General features: G+C 44.2%; 6 protein-coding genes across 6 annotated transcripts; 2 read left to right on the plus strand and 4 right to left on the minus strand.

The window, feature by feature from the left end:
- Nucleotides 1–969: 969 nt before the first annotated feature.
- LY79DRAFT_594634 (general substrate transporter) lies at nt 970–2,618 on the plus strand (the record flags this gene model as incomplete). Its single annotated transcript, XM_060561706.1, has 3 exons — nt 970–1,797; nt 1,870–2,244; nt 2,295–2,618. The coding sequence occupies 3 exons, from the start codon at nt 970–972 to the stop codon at nt 2,616–2,618; spliced, it is 1,527 nt and encodes a 508-aa protein (XP_060408069.1).
- Nucleotides 2,619–3,202: 584 nt separating this feature from the next.
- LY79DRAFT_475118 (uncharacterized protein) lies at nt 3,203–3,595 on the minus strand (the record flags this gene model as incomplete). The annotated part of the gene is made up of 1 exon (XM_060553228.1): nt 3,203–3,595. A coding segment is annotated over one exon (393 nt), but the record flags the coding sequence as incomplete, so codon positions are not given.
- A 228-nt stretch (nt 3,596–3,823) lies between these two features.
- Nucleotides 3,824–6,272, minus strand: LY79DRAFT_65997 (P-loop containing nucleoside triphosphate hydrolase protein). The gene is made up of 7 exons (XM_060562763.1): nt 6,212–6,272; nt 5,861–6,161; nt 5,526–5,810; nt 5,231–5,474; nt 5,040–5,178; nt 3,934–4,988; nt 3,824–3,857 (listed from the first exon to the last, which is right to left on the minus strand). Coding segments are annotated over exons 2-7 (1,959 nt in total). The 5' UTR covers nt 6,095–6,161; nt 6,212–6,272; the 3' UTR covers nt 3,824–3,855.
- A 690-nt stretch (nt 6,273–6,962) lies between these two features.
- On the minus strand, nt 6,963–7,995 carry LY79DRAFT_594637 (uncharacterized protein; the record flags this gene model as incomplete). The annotated part of the gene is made up of 3 exons (XM_060561707.1): nt 6,963–6,978; nt 7,256–7,627; nt 7,661–7,995. 3 exons carry the CDS (start codon nt 7,993–7,995, stop codon nt 6,963–6,965), a joined length of 723 nt encoding a protein of 240 aa, XP_060408072.1.
- A 1,496-nt stretch (nt 7,996–9,491) lies between these two features.
- Nucleotides 9,492–11,599, plus strand: LY79DRAFT_571012 (uncharacterized protein). Its single transcript, XM_060559205.1, has 5 exons — nt 9,492–9,727; nt 9,780–10,112; nt 10,179–10,572; nt 10,660–11,217; nt 11,468–11,599. The coding sequence occupies exons 1-5, from the start codon at nt 9,592–9,594 to the stop codon at nt 11,472–11,474; spliced, it is 1,428 nt and encodes a 475-aa protein (XP_060408073.1). The 5' UTR covers nt 9,492–9,591; the 3' UTR covers nt 11,475–11,599.
- Nucleotides 11,433–11,793, minus strand: LY79DRAFT_571013 (uncharacterized protein). The gene is made up of 2 exons (XM_060559206.1): nt 11,675–11,793; nt 11,433–11,509 (listed from the first exon to the last, which is right to left on the minus strand). Exons 1-2 carry the CDS (start codon nt 11,785–11,787, stop codon nt 11,464–11,466), a joined length of 159 nt encoding a protein of 52 aa, XP_060408074.1. The 5' UTR covers nt 11,788–11,793; the 3' UTR covers nt 11,433–11,463.
- Between the last annotated feature and the right edge of the window lie 4,234 nt (nt 11,794–16,027).

Here is a 16,027-nt window from a genome sequence, read left to right on the forward strand (position 1 = left end):
ATATGCAAGACACTGGATAATTAAGCTTATAGAGAATTATTATCCATCCTAAGTAATGAATGTTCCGGGCTGGCGGAAGATGCTCCCCCTATGAAACCTGAGTCAACATCCCTCCAGCCGCACTCGAATCGCGTCCTGAACCAGAAACACAACGGATCGGCGAGTCAAGCCCCAGGACACTTCCCACGCGCACATACACAGATGGGCTCTTCCCTCTTGGTTTGCGTACCCGGCTGCGACTCTATCGTTACTTTCGGCCGGATGTTTCCAATTGCCCCGGGCCCCAAGCCACGCTCTCGGTTTGAGTTGCCGGATCGTCTCGGCACTTCGGCAACCTCCACAACACCTGACGAGCAGAAGAATGCACCGTGATGCCGAGTCAGTTCAGGTTCCGCATCCCCGGTTGATCATTTCCATTAAGATCTTGCTGATATAAATATTATCGACTTCTTCGCGAGCATGACCGACAGCGTCTCCGACTAATAAAACGCTGCTTGACCACCGCACTGTAGTATAAGATGTTTGGTCCCTAGTCTCGTCCAATTTCTTTTCATTTCCTGTCCCAAAAGTTTATTTACTTTCTATTTGTAAACTGAGAAGAATAGCGATAAGCATCATGTCTGCATGCTGTTATTACATTTTTTCCGACAGAAACTTGCCGGAGATATGGTAAATTCGTTCCATCTGAGACACAATGGTTCTTGTGATGGAATAATCAAGCACACTAACGTCATGTACCCTTTCACCATCAACTGCTAATCTTTGTTCGATCTCCCGTCAGCTCTGCACATGATACTGCCATGTCCAAATCTGACGGGCGCAGAAATGCATGATCGGCGCTCGCCAACTGCGGGGTATCCGGCGTCAGCGCCCGCTTCTCATCTGTCAACTTATTTTCTTTCGTGACTGCACGATACGCTACGCTGGAAACATCATTCGAGCGCACTCCAGGGACCCCCCGTCATAGCCATGCCTCATCTCGCTAACCTCATGCCCAACTACGTGACGGCTTCCATCGCCCTGTCGTTCGGGGGCTTCCTGAACGGCTACGACACAGGGTGCATCGGCGCCATCGTCCATATGGAGCAGTTCGCGGCGACGCTGGGCCCTCTCTCCGCCACCGTCCGCGGCATCACCGTGTCCGTCATCCTCCTGACGGGCACCGTCCCCTCCTTGTTCGCCGGGCAGCTCGCCGACAAGCACGGCCGCCTCCGCGTCATCTTGCCCGGGGCTGCGCTCTTCGGCCTCGGCGCCTTGCTGCAGGCCACGTCCTTCAGCCTCGGGCAGTTTATCTGCGGCCGCGCCATCAGTGGCGTCGGCCAGGGCGCGTTCCTCGGCAACATCGCCGTCTACCTCGCCGAGATCGCGCCGTCGAGCCGGCGCGGTCGCTTGGCTGCCCTGCCGCTGTTCATGACGACGGTCGGCATCTGCCTCGGCTATTTCTCCTGCTACGCGACGAGCAGATCCCTCGAGGACAGCATGGCGTGGCGTCTCCCGTATGTAATCATGGTGACCGTCTCCATCATGCTTGCCCTTGCGTGTCGTGCGTTGCCCGAGTCGCCGCGTTGGCTGCTGCTCTGGGGGAGGACATCCGACGCAATGACCGCGCTGGAGTTGCTTGACTTTAACATGGACGAGGCCCGTCGGGATTTTCTTAATACCCCCCAAGAGCAGTCGAGTCTCTCGACTCGTCAGAACTTCATGCTGCCTTTCAGGGGTCCGTACCGCTCCAGGACCCTTCTAGCCCTGTTCATCTTGTCTATGGTCCAGCTATCAGGGATCGATGCCATTACTTATGTGGGTTGTCTCTCCTTTTGATCCTTAAATGCACCAAGAGAAGGAAAAGGGGAAAACATTGACTGTGAATAGTATGCACCTGCGCTCTTCGATCAGGCAGGGATCTCCAATTCCAACTCTTCGCTCGTCGCTTCGGGAGTCTCATCTATCACAATGCTTCTCATCTCCATCCCTGCCTTCATGTTGGCCGATAAATGGGGACGCCGCACCTCGGCAATTAGCGGCGGCGTCTTCCTGTCGGGGCTCATGCTATTGATCGGAAGCCTTTACGCTGCTGGTTCCGTCGGCCCCGCAGGAGCAGCACGCTGGGTCGTCATCGTCTCCGTCTTCGCGTTTGGCATGGCGTATTGCGCCACTTGGGGCATCGTTGCGAGGATCTACGCCAGCGAGATCCTCCCAGGCAACACGCGAGCCGCAGGAAACGCCATCGGGATGGCGTGTAATTTCGTGAGTCGTGTCGTTGTGATACGTCTAAGATATTGGCTGACTCTGCAAAGTTTGCAAATTGGCTGGTCGCACTCATCACGCCCATATTGCTGTCGGCATCGGCCTACGGCGCTTACTTCTTCTTTGGCGCCTTGACCATATTCACAGTTGTCGTTCTCGCGGTTTTTATGCCCGAGACACGCGGTCGCTCACTCGAAAACATTCAAAGCGAGTTTCGGCGGCCAGTTTTCGAGAACATGGTTGGCTCTCTATGCCTTCCGGGAGCTCGTCGCCGCGCTGCTGCTTCTCAAGGGGCTTCTGAGTCCCCTTTTGAGTTGCAGGCTCGATCTACTGAGCCCTCATATGTGGCAAGCTCATCTGGAATCGCATCTTGATTTTGTCAGAAGAGATCGCGGCATCATCGGATGCGTACTGACTTGGCAGGGTCGCGGTACACAACAGTTTGACTCCTGTATTCACAAACTGTAGAGGTATGTACGAGACTGACTGCAACTGATCTTATTGCACTCTGATTATCTTTGGTTTTATTGAAATTGGGTATATAACTACCAATAGCAGTATGTAGCGTCCTAAGAAATCTCTCTGTAGTTTTGAAAGACCATTCCAGGAAATCAGTCCTCACCCGTACCCTCGACGAATTGCCGCCGTTGCCGTGTTCAAATCATACTCTGCTACTGGAGTAAATGTCACTATGCTTTCCCAACCCTCGCCCACTCTGTACCCCTTTCTTTCAATTCCCCGACATATTTATGCTGTCTCACGTATAACTCGCGCCTTGGCGTAACTACTCTGAAGACACCAACCCTGAAACTTTCAACTCCGCTTCCCAGCGTGACAAAGTAGAAGCACACGCTATAGTAGTACGATGATCCAAACCAAGGCATCGCTCCATCCGACGAACGCAGTCCTGCATTAGGCAAACTGCGTCGTTCCGGCAGTCTTGATTGTTATATACAAACGCCAAATTAGCCATGCTTAGTAGTGTGTAAGGATGCTCCTCTCCAAGCATCCTCTTTCTTGCCTCTAGAATCTGCACCTGTAGCTCCTCAGCATCCTTCCAGCGGCCTTGATAACCATATGTAGACGCAAGGTTAGACGTGCTTGTAAGTGTGTCAGGATGCTCCTCTTCAAGTACCCTCTTTCTTGCCTCTAGAACCTGCATCTGTAGCTCCTCAGCATCCCTCCAGCGGCCTTGATAACCATATGTAGACGCAAGGTTAGACGTGCTTGTAAGTGTGTCAGGATGCTCCTCTCCAAGTACCCTCTTTCTTGCCTCTAGAACCTGCATCTGTAGCTCCTCAGCATCCTTCCATCGGTCTTGATAAATATACAGAAACACAAGGTTAGCCATGCTTGTGAGTGTGGCAGGATGCTCCTCTCCAAGCAACCTCTTTCTTGCCTCTAGAACCTGCATCTGTAGCTCCTCAGCATCCTTCCACCGGTCCTGTTTCATATATAAACACGCTAGGTTGCCCATACTCGAAAGTGTTTTAGGGTCATTCTCTCCAAGCATCTGTTGTAGCAAGTCTACAACCTGCAATTCGTAGCTTTCCGCCTTATTGAACTCATCCCTGTATTCAAAGTAACCCGCTATACAATGTAAGAGAGAAGCTCTAGCGGCATTCTCAGCATGCGAGTGTGTTGCTTCGTTTTGAAGCACAGCAAGGGCATGAGGCAGGTAATCCATACATTCTTGTCGAGTCTCGTGTTTTCCGTATGGAAACAACGTGGATACAACATCCATAGAATACTCCGAGTACTTGGTATATTCATCCCGCATAACGAGCCACTTTCGTGTTACCAATTGAATCAAACGATGCAAGTCGAGTATGTTGTCCTTTGATTCTGCGACGAATGAAAATGCTTTGAGAGTTCCCAAAGCTTTGGTGACTTCTCCTATGCCAGGTTGCGGTCCTTCGTGGCTCTGGTTACAATACTGTGTAACAATCTTTTTCGGAATAGCTTGACGGTCCAGAAGACAGATGAATGATAGAATCTGACTAGCAAGGGTGTCCCGTTGTTGGATTTGATTGAAAGAAACGATCCAGGTGGCTGTGACTTCATTGGGTACACCCGAGTCTCGACCGACGGTGGTGAATGGCTCGCTCAACTGGTCTACCAGATTCTCGTCACTCTCGTCCAAAAGTTGGAGGTACTCGCTGATCGAAATGCTGTTCTCTTGTATAAAAGCAGCTGCCTGGACGAGGGCTAATGGGAGGTACTCGAGCCGGGCCGAAAGACTTGAGACCTCCTCGAGAGGGGCTTCCTTGCCTAGCGTCCTTTGAAGTAGCTGTCCCGTCTCATTTTGATTCATTTTTTCAATCTCAATGATGGATGGCTTTCCCTGGGAAAACCGCAATGCGGCCCTCTTGTCCCTGGTCGTAATAAGGATAGATCCGTGGGCGCAATCTGGGAGATAATCGCTCAACCGACTCGATGATTGGGCACTCGTTTCTTTGGACGTGTTGGCCCTTCCTGTCTCTGATGGAAAGAAAAGCTCTTTGTCGTCAGCGTTGTCGATGATCATGATCCAACGGCCACGCTCTTTCTTCTCTAGCCATCTGCGAACTAGCATTGGCACGTCAGACTTGCTGTCGTCATGTCCAGGGATCCGGCATTCTTCTGCTATGGACGTAAACGCCTGACGAAAACGGTCTGTACTAGCGGAATGAACCCAGAATACAGAAACGTCCGAACAGTTGTCTCTGATCCAATAGGAAAATGCTAGTGCAACCTGTGTTTTCCTGCGTGGTTTGTTAGGATGGAAAAGATTGCAGGCCACGAGAATCACATACCCAACTCCACCAAGGCCAAATAGCGACACTCTCGAGTACTGCGTGGTCTGGTTCTTGCCGTAGCCAAGTGTGTCTTTGATAGTGTCTAATGTCTCGAGGCGGCCAATGTAGTCTGGATTCTGGTTGTATGGTACGAGAACTAGATTGATCAGCATAAATTCTGAAACTGCAGCTTGTAAAACGTTACATACAGTTTGTCTTGTTAGCCCTCAGCCGGCTTTGTACGGTAAGCGCCCGTTGCGCCAGGCCCTCAAGTTTTCCCCGTACCAATTCATAGTCATGGTCCTCAATCCCAAACTTGATCATGCCCTGATGCGACCGGTTGATAGCACAGATATTTTCCGGGCCATCCTCCCAAGGCCGACAGTGAGTAGCCGAAGACTTCGTGACAAGTACTGTCCTCTCTCCACTCATGCTCCACGTGCCATCCTCATCCTATGACTTGTCAGCAACATGATCTACAGCATATGTGTTTCAAATAAATACCTGTTTGGCTGTAGGTGAATCTTGAGTTTCATAAAAACAGAACACCTCCGTTTGACCCTTAGCCCCTAGTGCTCTATGGAAGTCTCGTTGTTGTATACTGAGAATTTGCGAGTTGATCTGGTTGAGAGATCCAACAAGCTCGCGATTCGGCCCATCCCCAACCATTGAGACAAGGGACCTGATTTCCATGCCGTCATGAGGAACTCCAAAAGAAACCACACCGTACACAGCTTGAAGAAGCTTATGATGGTCATCCGCTTCCGAATTTGCAACGGTGATAAGGGCCTTGCTCGCGGGTTAGCACACTGCTATTGCTTTCAAGCATAATCACTAACCTGCTTCACAATCAATCCTCCCAAGCTGTGTGCGACGAAAATCAACGGTCTGACTTTCCGAGAAGATGTAAGTGTATTGAGGCTGTCGCGGAATGTCGTGGCGAGGTCCTCCAAGTTTTGCATGCTGCGGCTGTTTACAACTTCAGACTCGTAACCGTATGTTATGACGCGAGCCATAGGATGATTGGTGTGTTCCCAAAGCAGGTGGTAGGGTAGAGCGTCGCGTAGCCACATGTGATGGCCCTTTGGTTCTCTGAAAGATCCAAACGCGTGACCCCCCAGGCCTGATATCGCCACGATGCTTCACTGATTATTAGTGTCGCCCATAAAGTAATTCTTCGGAGTACATACTCTACCCTGTGGTCCTCTGGCGAAGGATCGAAAAGCGTAGTCAATCCAAGAAAGCCGTGGTCAAGTATGAGTGTCTGGTTGTCCTCTTCAGGTCGTAAGCTGCCTTGAAGCGTCTTTGGAGGGTCTGTCCCGTCCCGAAAGGTGGCTGTCCCGGTCTTGGAGCGTCCATGGGCTTCTATGGCAAGTGATTTTACGACTGGATCGTGGCAGTCATCATGCATCAAAAGGAACGATTGAAGATCATCTTTATCCCATACGAGAGGTACGCCTCGAATGCGATAGTTCTTGGCACCGCTTACTCTTCGACGCTTTGGTGGCGGAGTCGAAGATGTTCGCGCCATAACTGCCGATTGTTGAAATGTAAGAGATCGGTATGACGCGCTGTGATTGATGCTTCCCGCCCGTCACAGGCTGAAAAGGATTATCTGCCCTGAAACGAGACAGGATAGCTCAAGCCACAAGAAACCCGTATAGAAAAGCAGAGAGAAAGGATTTGTATTCGCAGGCGAAGAGATCAGGCAGAAGATAGTGTTAAGGTGGGTAGTCAGGCAACCGGATGCCTGAGACAGAGGTGAGGGGTAGTATGCACGTCGGGAATGGCGAACCATTATCTGACCATTTGATTGATTAAGAATGCACATTCTTTAAGCGCTGGGCAACCTCGAACTTAAAGATAGACCAATCAGCATCTTCAGCCATTGCGCTTTCTACCCTTTTGGGAATAGCACCGGCGTTTCCGTATGAGGGGTGTTTATCTTTGCCAAAACCTAGCACACCCGGGTAGAAAACAACAAATCAGACGTCTACCTGCTGTCGTCGAGAATCCACCTTTTTACAATATCGCGTAGTTGATACAAAATGAAACCAAAAGAGTGATATCCATGTAGCCAAGACACTACTAACTACGGTCATAACAAATCCGATTGACGTCAACGCTACTCTCAAGAAAGGACCTGGAAGCGAACATCGTCTCCAAATCTTTCCGTGGCTAGCGCTAGCTGCATTGCGGATAGTAGAACTGTGAGATACACAAATACAACTAACAGCCAGCCAAAGTTGCGCCCAAAGAAGGCGGTGTATCGCTGAGAGCCTGACATGTAACCGAATACCAGATTTTGCAACGACAAGCCAGGCGCCCCGAATTGGTAAAGGGAGTTGAGGCGAGACAGCCACAACTCGCCGTATGCATATCGGCTGTCGACTTCGCACGACGCCCGAATTTTCTCGTGATGTAAGACGTCGCGTATAAGCGCCGTCCAGAAATCCCACTCAACATCGGAAGGAACCAGGCTCGTGTCGCGAGCAATTCCGATGTCGCTCCTTGTGCCTACGAGCCACGCGTAGTATAGCAAGATTCCGTACGCGCTCCGATACAGCTTATCGTCCTGGCAAATCCTCTCCTTCCGGAACTCATGACTCAAAAGCTATTCAGGCAACGGCTCGATGAACATCGACGATTCATGCCATAGCAAGTGCTCATCCGGGTTTTTCGTGAGGTGGACAACACGTCCCAGGAGCCGCTGTAGGTGAATCGGCCGCGCCGGCCGCGGGAGTCCAGCGAGCCAGAGATATCGGTGAATCTTGATCAACGTCGGCGTCCGCAAGTCAAGATTGAGAAACGGGTCAACGTCTTTTCGAGTATCGCACAGCTGGTCGCCGTGCCGAAGATAAGGAGGGAAGAGGGCATCCAGAGACGTAGAACACTGCGAAAGTCGGATGGCAGTATCCTTCGAGAACGGCGGTGCTAAGTGAGGGGTTTGGCGCAGGTCGTTTTTTTGCCCCATGCGGCAATGCCCCGCGTCTGGGGCTGTTCATCCCGTCACTTTCCTAACGACCAAGTTAAGCTTATTTGGCTAGGTTAAAGTCAATTTTACCCAAAGAAAAATATACAACAAAAGTACAATTGGAGTGGGTAGAAATCGCAGATGAGGTGCTGGATCCCATGTGTGAACACATAAGACTATACACCAGACCCTAAGCATCCCATAAAGGCCTGTGGAAACACTTTCGGGGTCCACCGGGCGACCCCACGGCCCGGAACGGCCGGTGCCAATGCAACCCGGACCGAGGTTTCTATTGTCGCACGATAAGCGAGGCCGCTGGATGCCGTGAGAGAAGCATGTGGCTGATGCAGGCAATGCATGTTATCAGATCAGTCAATCTATGAGACCTCTTTACGTTTCGCAAAAACAACGCCATTAACGACAGGCAGCTATTAACGCCTTATATCACACGTGACATCACGTTATAGGTACTTGTAGTCCGTTTACCAAAACGCAGGTATCAAAGCAAATCTCAGTGACCCTTCTCCTACTGAATAAGACAGGTTGATAGGAAAGCACCCTTTCGCTACCGCTTCTCGAGCTATCTACTTAGATGGGGAGGCTTTAAGCCACCAATGCGGCGAGAAAAGGTAATAACTCCCTGCAAGGCCTGGCGGGCGGGCATCTAACTTTAGTTTTACCTGTGAGAAATACGCTTGGCTTCATGCGCTGCAAGTTGTATTGAGTAACTCCCCCTAGCACGGATGCAGCTTTCAATTCTTGGTGTCGTTATGGTGTGAGACTGATTGCAATATGGCAACCGATGGTGTTGGTGACCGAGAAAACATACCCACCTTCAAGGCCCTCTACTGGTCAAGCAGTACAAGATACAACCATCCAAGGCTTACTTTCTCAATAAGGTCATATACATTCGACGAGGCAGATTTTCCTTCTATTGGGGACGTAAAACGTCTACAAGGCTGCCCCATTGCTGCCAAAGATAGCTCACTCTTATTCATAATTAATACCAGCATAGTGAAATCGGCAAGGCTTTTCTGTTTCACGGATGGCTTCAGCAGACTATGCAAATACAGTTCCAGTGGTGGATGGCTACGTCTCCTGAATGGTCGAATTGTTCGTTGGTGTGGCCAAGGATATGGCCTTCAGCGCGCTCCAGCATGTCGGCCATAAAGGAGACCTACCACTTCCTCCATTTCCAACCTTGGAGCCTTGTCCCTAATGTTACGACAGAACATGTAAGTGCAAATTCATCCGGTTGGCCGCTGCACGTCCTTGTTGGAAGATTGATCGGTCGGAGCCAACACAGCAGCGGTAGGCGTACTGCTGGGCTCTCAGCTGTGATTGAAGCAACCATGACTCCGCGATCAATATGCAACGTTACGCCGCGAGGTCCCAAGGCTAACTTCAAGAGTGTGACGAAATGAAGATACATGACGGGGATCCAAGCATGATGATAAATAATAGAGCCTCATATTGTTTGAACAAGCCTTGATCACCCCGCCGTTTCTTCAAACAACTACTTTCATTCAAGCTACCCAAAACGCCCTCACCCGGGAAATTGTCTCTTGGCGAGCGGGAAGAGGGAATCGAGTCGCAATGGAAGCGACTGGGCTGGCTTTCGCCAGCGCCAGTCTGGCGGAAACGGCGTTAAAACTTTACAGGTTCACCAAGAAGATCCAAAATGCGCCGAACGAATGGGAGCGCTATCGGGAATTGTTGGAGAATTTCCGCCAGGTATTTTATCTTTCAATCAACTTTTGTCCTGACCGGCGACTAAACTTCCTAGCTGCTGGAGGCCGTAAAAGGTCTCACAGACAACATGGACGGACTTGACAAGGTGGTTATACAGCGAGACAATCGTAAATACGGGTTGATTGACTTCTGTATGGAAAACACTATTCTCACACTTAACAACGCCACGAGTTTCCTGAATAAATTTGAATCGCTCAACAAAGGAAGGGTTGCAAGATTGAAAGAGCGTCTCTCGAGGAAGGGTAATATGCTCAAATTTGTCATCCAAGACGAGGACGTTGCTGCCTGCATTCGAAACATTGAGACTGCCATGGCTGGCCTCGGCATCGCCATTCATGCTATCTCGCTGGCAAGAACAAATGATGGGTACGCGGCACACTGTTATTGATGGTCGCATGGTGTGATTCGGGAGGCTGACCAGAAATCCAATAGGTTCAATGAGAATAGGCTGGCGATCGGCGATTTGACAAAGCAGCTGTCCGACGCCCTTGAAAAGATTGACAAACGTCACCAAGAAAGCATCACAAGGGAAAAGCAAACTCCTGTTCGATATGCTGTCGAAACACGACGTCGGAAGCTGCAGAGGTTCCTTCCTAGTAGCGACCGACAGCGTCAGACAATCCAGGCTCCGGAGATCAGCTCTGTTGTGGGTGCTGTGATACCTCACCCGGAGCTACGAGCGGTCGAGACTCCGATCATGCAGCCGGGTCTTGCCTCGGTTCCGTCCCATCATTCCGAGGACCAAGGGGGAACTACACGACAAACTCTCGAAGAAAATCCCGAGGCCCTGGCAGCAGCGGCGAACACCTCAGGCGCGGCAAACGGCTTAACATCAGTCAGTCTCGAGGAAAAGGACATCGAAATTGTTTGCGAAGACGGTAGTGTCGTCTTCATACCGGGCGAATCACGTACCATGCACGGCGATGAAGCTGTCGATGACGCGGTAGTATGCGTCAGAATCCCTCAAGAAGCAAGCATCACCCATGTCCCTGCCGACAAGACAGAGTCTACTTCTGACGCTCAACGACTCGTCGACTTTTTGAGAAACGATGAGGCTGGAGATGAAGCGCTCGATGATGACTTGGACGCTGAAACAACATTGATAAAAGTGCAGTCTTGCTTCGTGTTCAGGTTCAAGCTCAGCGCTGGGGACAGTGAGAACGATGAACCTCTCGATACAGCAAAACTTCGATATCTGTGCGTCAAGACCTTGATCCCAGGTTCCCAGAACAGCAACAGCGACGGCCAAGCCTCTCAAATCACAGCGCAGAAGCCCTGCAATCGGTTCCCGCTATGCGAACACATAAAGATCGATCAGCTCGATGAAGGAAAGCCCGCAACTGAGCTTTTGCAGTCGGATATGGGGCACGTAATATTCATTTCCGACGCCGAGGGCCTTGACCCGGCTCGCTGTGTTCCCCTGTTTTCTCAAATCGATGGCTCTGCATACATCCAAGGGTGCGGTGGGGCCTGCGATCATACCCAGTTGAGAGGTCAGCGCAGTGGGCAAGAGAGCGAAGAAGAAATATCGGCGCCTCAATGTATGCAACCAATATGGCTTGTTGCGATGATTGCGATGATGGGGGAACTTGTGACTACCAATGACGACGACGATGCCGACGACGACGATGCCGACGACGATGCCGACAAGCAATCCCACTGGGCCATCCCAACGGAATTAGGCTTACAGTCTGTTGCGTTGGCAGCGTCCAAAACCTACTTTTTAGTCCGTGCGCTGAAAACACACATATGTGAATTTTGGCTTGATGCCAGCCCACCGCGATGGATAACGGCGATGCCAGCCCGGCCGGGCCCATCGCGATGGGTAACGGTGATGCCAGCCCATCGCGATGGGCAATAGTGATGCCAGCCCACCTCGATGGATAACGGCGATGCCAGCCCGGCCGGGCCCATCGCGATGGGTAACGGTGATGCCAGCCCATCGCGATGGGCAATAGTGATGCCAGCCCACCTCGATGGATAACGGCGATGCCAGCCCGGCCGGGCCCATCGCGATGGGTAACGGTGATGCCAGCCCATCGCGATGGGCAATAGTGATGCCAGCCCACCTCGATGGATAACGGCGATGCCAGCCCGGCCAGGCCCATCGCGATGGGTAACAGTGATGCTAGCCCATCGCAATGGGCAATAGTAATGCCAGCCTACCTTAATAGGTAACAGTAATACTAGCCTATTGCAATAGGCAATAGTAATACTAGCCTACCTTAATAGGTAACAGTAATACTAGCCTATTGCAATAGGTAATAGTAATACTAGCCTACTTTAATAAATAATAGTAATACTAGCCTAGCTAGGCCTATTATAATAGGTAATAGTAATACTAGCCTAGCTAGGCCTATTATAATAGGTAATAGTAATACTAGCCTAGCTAGGCCTATTATAATAGGTAATAGTAATACTAGCCTAGCTAGGCCTATTATAATAAGTAATAGTAATACTAGCTTAGCTAGGCCTATTATAATAAGTAATAGTAATACTAGTCTACTTTAATAAATAATAGTAATATTAGCCTATTATAATAAGTAATAGTAATATTAGCCTATTATAATAAGTAATAGTAAGTTAAAGCACTTATATATAAAATACCCCTATATATAGAATACTTAAAATATTACTATTATATTAACTACTACCTTTTTTAATTAACTATTAATATTTTTTAAATATAATAATAATATAGCTTTTAGCTTTACTAGGTAATTCTAATACACTAGATTTATCTAGCTTACTTTTAGTATTACTAGCCTTACGCTAGGCTTACTGTACCTCTTTAATTATTATAAACTTTATATTTAGATCTAGGGTAATAGCCTTCCTCTTTCTACTAACAGTATTATTAACCTTAGCCTAGAGAAGCTTTATTTAGTGCTAGGTAGTAGCTAACTTAAAGGACTACTGTTAAAAGCCTTTTTTAACCTTTCTAAAGAGCTAGCGTTATATAGTAATGTTTTACTCTAGTTAGTCTAGTTAGCTAAATAGATATAGTTAATCCTTAAGGTCTTGTACCTTCTTTAGCGTAGACTACCTAACTACTAATAAGGCAGATGCCTATTCCTCTATATCCTAGGCCTTATAGGCTACTTTTGCTTTCTTGTTAACTAGTGTTAATAGTACTAATAGTGCTAATATATCTAGTAATAGATAGAAGCTTATTAGAGGCTTTATAATACTAATAGGCTATAACCTAGTGTATTTCTAGCTACTCTTAATATTACTAATAGTTAGATTAGCTAGGTAAGCCTTTTAATAGTAGAAAAGAAAGTTCCTTTTGCCTATAATAGTAAAGTTAATCTACTAACTAAGATATCTAAGCTCTTTCTAATATACTGCCTTAATAAGGCTAAAGACTAACTAGTTAAGTAGCTAGAGGATATAAGAGGTATATAGTAGTAAAAATAAGAGATAGACGTTATTAGTATATATAATAAACTACAGTGTCTTAATATTTATAAAGAGAAGTAGTTAATTTTCCTAAGTCTAAGTATAAGAGAAAACTTGCCTAGAAATACTCTTCTTAATATAGGTCTTATTAGTTAGAAGCGCTACTCTATAGTGTCTCTAACTAGAACTAGCTATATAAAGCTGTCCTAGCTTTATAATATACCCCCCTAGTTATAGAGTTTATCTCTATAACTAGATAAAGAACTATAGATATTTTTATAATAAAAAAAAATAAGATAGTTATTAGTTAATAATAGCCTTTTAAGCTAATTAATAAATAATAAAGTAAATAATAGTATTATATAAAAGGTCTTTTAATACTATATCTTATTATCTATTATTATTTACTTTAGTAGTAGTTCCTTTTGTTTCTTAAGGTGCTTATTCTTTCTAAAATAGGTAATAACTAACTACTTACTAGTTAAATAATAAATATCCTTTAATATCTTATTACTTAACTTTTTTTTTTTTTTAACTAATAACTTATTAAGTAAAGTAAGTTAATATTCTTTTTACTTACTATATATTCTAGTTTATATAGTAGTTCTAAAGCTATTTTTAGATAGCTAATAGTTAAAAGGAAGTAAAAAAGAAGTTATAGCCCCCTTTTAACTAGTAATATATTTTAAGTAGCTTAAGTTTCTTAGTTAGTAATTAACTTTACTTCTTAAGTCTTATAGTTTTTTTAACTAAGAAATTATTTAGATTTATATTTCTACTAATAATCCTCTTTAATAAGAGAATATATTTATACCTAAGTTTAGACTCCTTAGCTTATATAGTAGTTTAATAGCTAGAACGTTTTTTAAGTTATATCCTTAATTAGGTATAATATCTAGTTATAATCTTACTAGAGGTATAGATCTTAGCCTAGTCTTAGATAACTAGGGTCCTAGTAGAATCCTTACTCCTAGGCCTAGTAATACTCTATCTATTAGTCTAACTAATTCTCTAGTTATCCTTAACTTAGATAAAGGAAGTATAGCGCTTCTCTTCCTAATTTACTTAAGTAAGACACCTTAGGGGACTTTAGTTATAGTTAAGAAGTATAATATAATCCTCTAAGATAAGTATACTAAGCGTAAGTTTTCTTTTTTTCTTAGTTATAAAGTGTTTTTTATTTACTAATAAATCCTAGTTTATCTAAAAAGAATCTTATTAGTTCTACTAATTTAATAATAATAAGTACTAATCTAAGTAGTTATAGCCTTATTTATCTTCTTTAATAGAATTAAAGAAAGCACTAAAAGGACTTTATAAAGGGCCTATAAAGTATATATATATAGTAGTAAAAAAAGTATATTAAGAATAGATTATTACTTTATTTATTAAGAATAAAGATAATTATAAAAATTTTAATAGTAATTATATTTTAAATAAGTTAAAAGATAATTTACTTATTAATAATAATCTAAAAGATAATAAGCTTAGTTATAGCCTTTTTTTTTTACTTATTAATAAGAAGTATAAAGTAAGTAGTAGTAAAGGTTTAATATACTTTTATAAAAAGTATATACTTAATATAAGTAGAAACCTAGTTCTTAAGAGAGGTCTATACTAGGACTAGATCTACCTTAGCTATCTTAAAAGTATTATTTATAGCTCTTCCTAAGGTAAATATACCTTAGTAAATAAAGATAATCCTTATAAACACTATATTAAGAATAATATATCTTATATTACTATTCTTAATAAGTTAGTTAACACTACTAATAGCTTTATTTATTATACTTACACTAGAGATATAAAGAGTTTAGTAAGTCTTAGATTCCCTTTAGTTATTTTTACTTCTAGGACTAATATTCTAGGTAGAAGTTAAAGTTTAAGAGTTAGACCCTTTATAAAGGTATTACTAAGGTTAAGGCACTTTATAAGAAGTAGAAAAAGGAGCTTAAGAGGACTAGTAAAGTAACTACTATTAACTTTACTAATCCTAGTCCTTATAATTTAAATATTTATCTATTTAGTTAATTAATTCTAACTTCTGTTCTAGTTTAAGGTTATAACTAGGTGCTTAGTTTAGCTAGGAAGTATAGAACTATACCTTTAGGTACTACTCTAGTTATTACTAAAAAAAGAGAGCTTTAATAGACTTTTTTTAGTTAGTTTTTAAAGGTAATATTACCTATAAACTTAGATTTATAAGTATAGTTAAATCCTTTAAAAAGCTATTTAAGATAAGTATTAGCTATAGTTTTTAAGGTTAATTTTCTAAAGCGTTTAAAGTTTAAGATAAAAAAAGAAAAGTTTTAGACTATAATTTTTAGCCTAGGCTTTTATAAAGGAAAGTTTTTAGGCTATAATTTTTAGCCTAAATTAGTTTTTAAGGTAGTATAATTAGACCTCCCTAAGAGGCAAAGTGTTCTATATTATATAGCTAATATAAGCTAATTTACTTATAAAATTAACTTACTTTTACTTTAATATCTTAATTATCTTTTTTATATAAGATTATATATATCTATAAAATTAAGTAAAGAATAGAAGTATTTAAACTTAGTATATAAAAGATTTTTTATAAGTTTATTAGCTAGTATTTTATTTATAGTTATATAGGTAATATTAAAATTACCTTTTATAAACTCCTATTTTAACTATATATTTTAAATATTAATATATTAAAGCTTTATTATAAGTCTTTCTTTTTACTAGATTACTAGCCTTATTATTTACTAATTATTATAGTATATTCTTTAAATATCTCCTATAGCTAGTTAGAAGTCTTAAAATAGATATTTAAGAGCTATTACTTCTTTAGCTATTTATTCTAGACTTAGGAGTTTAGCCTTAGTAGTTAAAGTTATTACTATTACTTAGT

The sequence above is a fragment of the Colletotrichum navitas genome (genome assembly GCF_030913465.1).
Source record: "Colletotrichum navitas strain CBS 125086 chromosome Unknown LY79scaffold_120, whole genome shotgun sequence".
NCBI classification, from domain to species: Eukaryota; Fungi; Ascomycota; class Sordariomycetes; order Glomerellales; family Glomerellaceae; genus Colletotrichum; species Colletotrichum navitas.

Bases quoted from the DNA above. Each gene is read 5' to 3' on its own strand.
- LY79DRAFT_65997 (XM_060562763.1), bottom strand. From the start codon at position 6,094: ATGTGGCTACGCGACGCTCTACCCTACCACCTGCTTTGGGAACACACC. The intron at 5,475-5,525 runs GTATTTATTTGA...GACAAGTCATAG, and splicing joins ATTCACCTACAGCCAAACAG to GATGAGGATGGCACGTGGAG. The intron at 4,989-5,039 runs GTATGTGATTCT...CAAACCACGCAG, and splicing joins TTTGGCCTTGGTGGAGTTGG to GAAAACACAGGTTGCACTAG.
- LY79DRAFT_571012 (XM_060559205.1), top strand. From the start codon at position 9,592: ATGGAAGCGACTGGGCTGGCTTTCGCCAGCGCCAGTCTGGCGGAAACG. The intron at 9,728-9,779 runs AGGTATTTTATC...ACTAAACTTCCT, and splicing joins ATTGTTGGAGAATTTCCGCC to AGCTGCTGGAGGCCGTAAAA. The intron at 10,573-10,659 runs CTTAACATCAGT...CGAATCACGTAC, and splicing joins ACCTCAGGCGCGGCAAACGG to CATGCACGGCGATGAAGCTG.
- LY79DRAFT_571013 (XM_060559206.1), bottom strand. From the start codon at position 11,787: ATGGGCTGGCATCACCGTTACCCATCGCGATGGGCCCGGCCGGGCTGG. The intron at 11,510-11,674 runs GTTACCCATCGC...GCTGGCATCAAG, and splicing joins CGCGATGGGCTGGCATCACC to CCAAAATTCACATATGTGTG.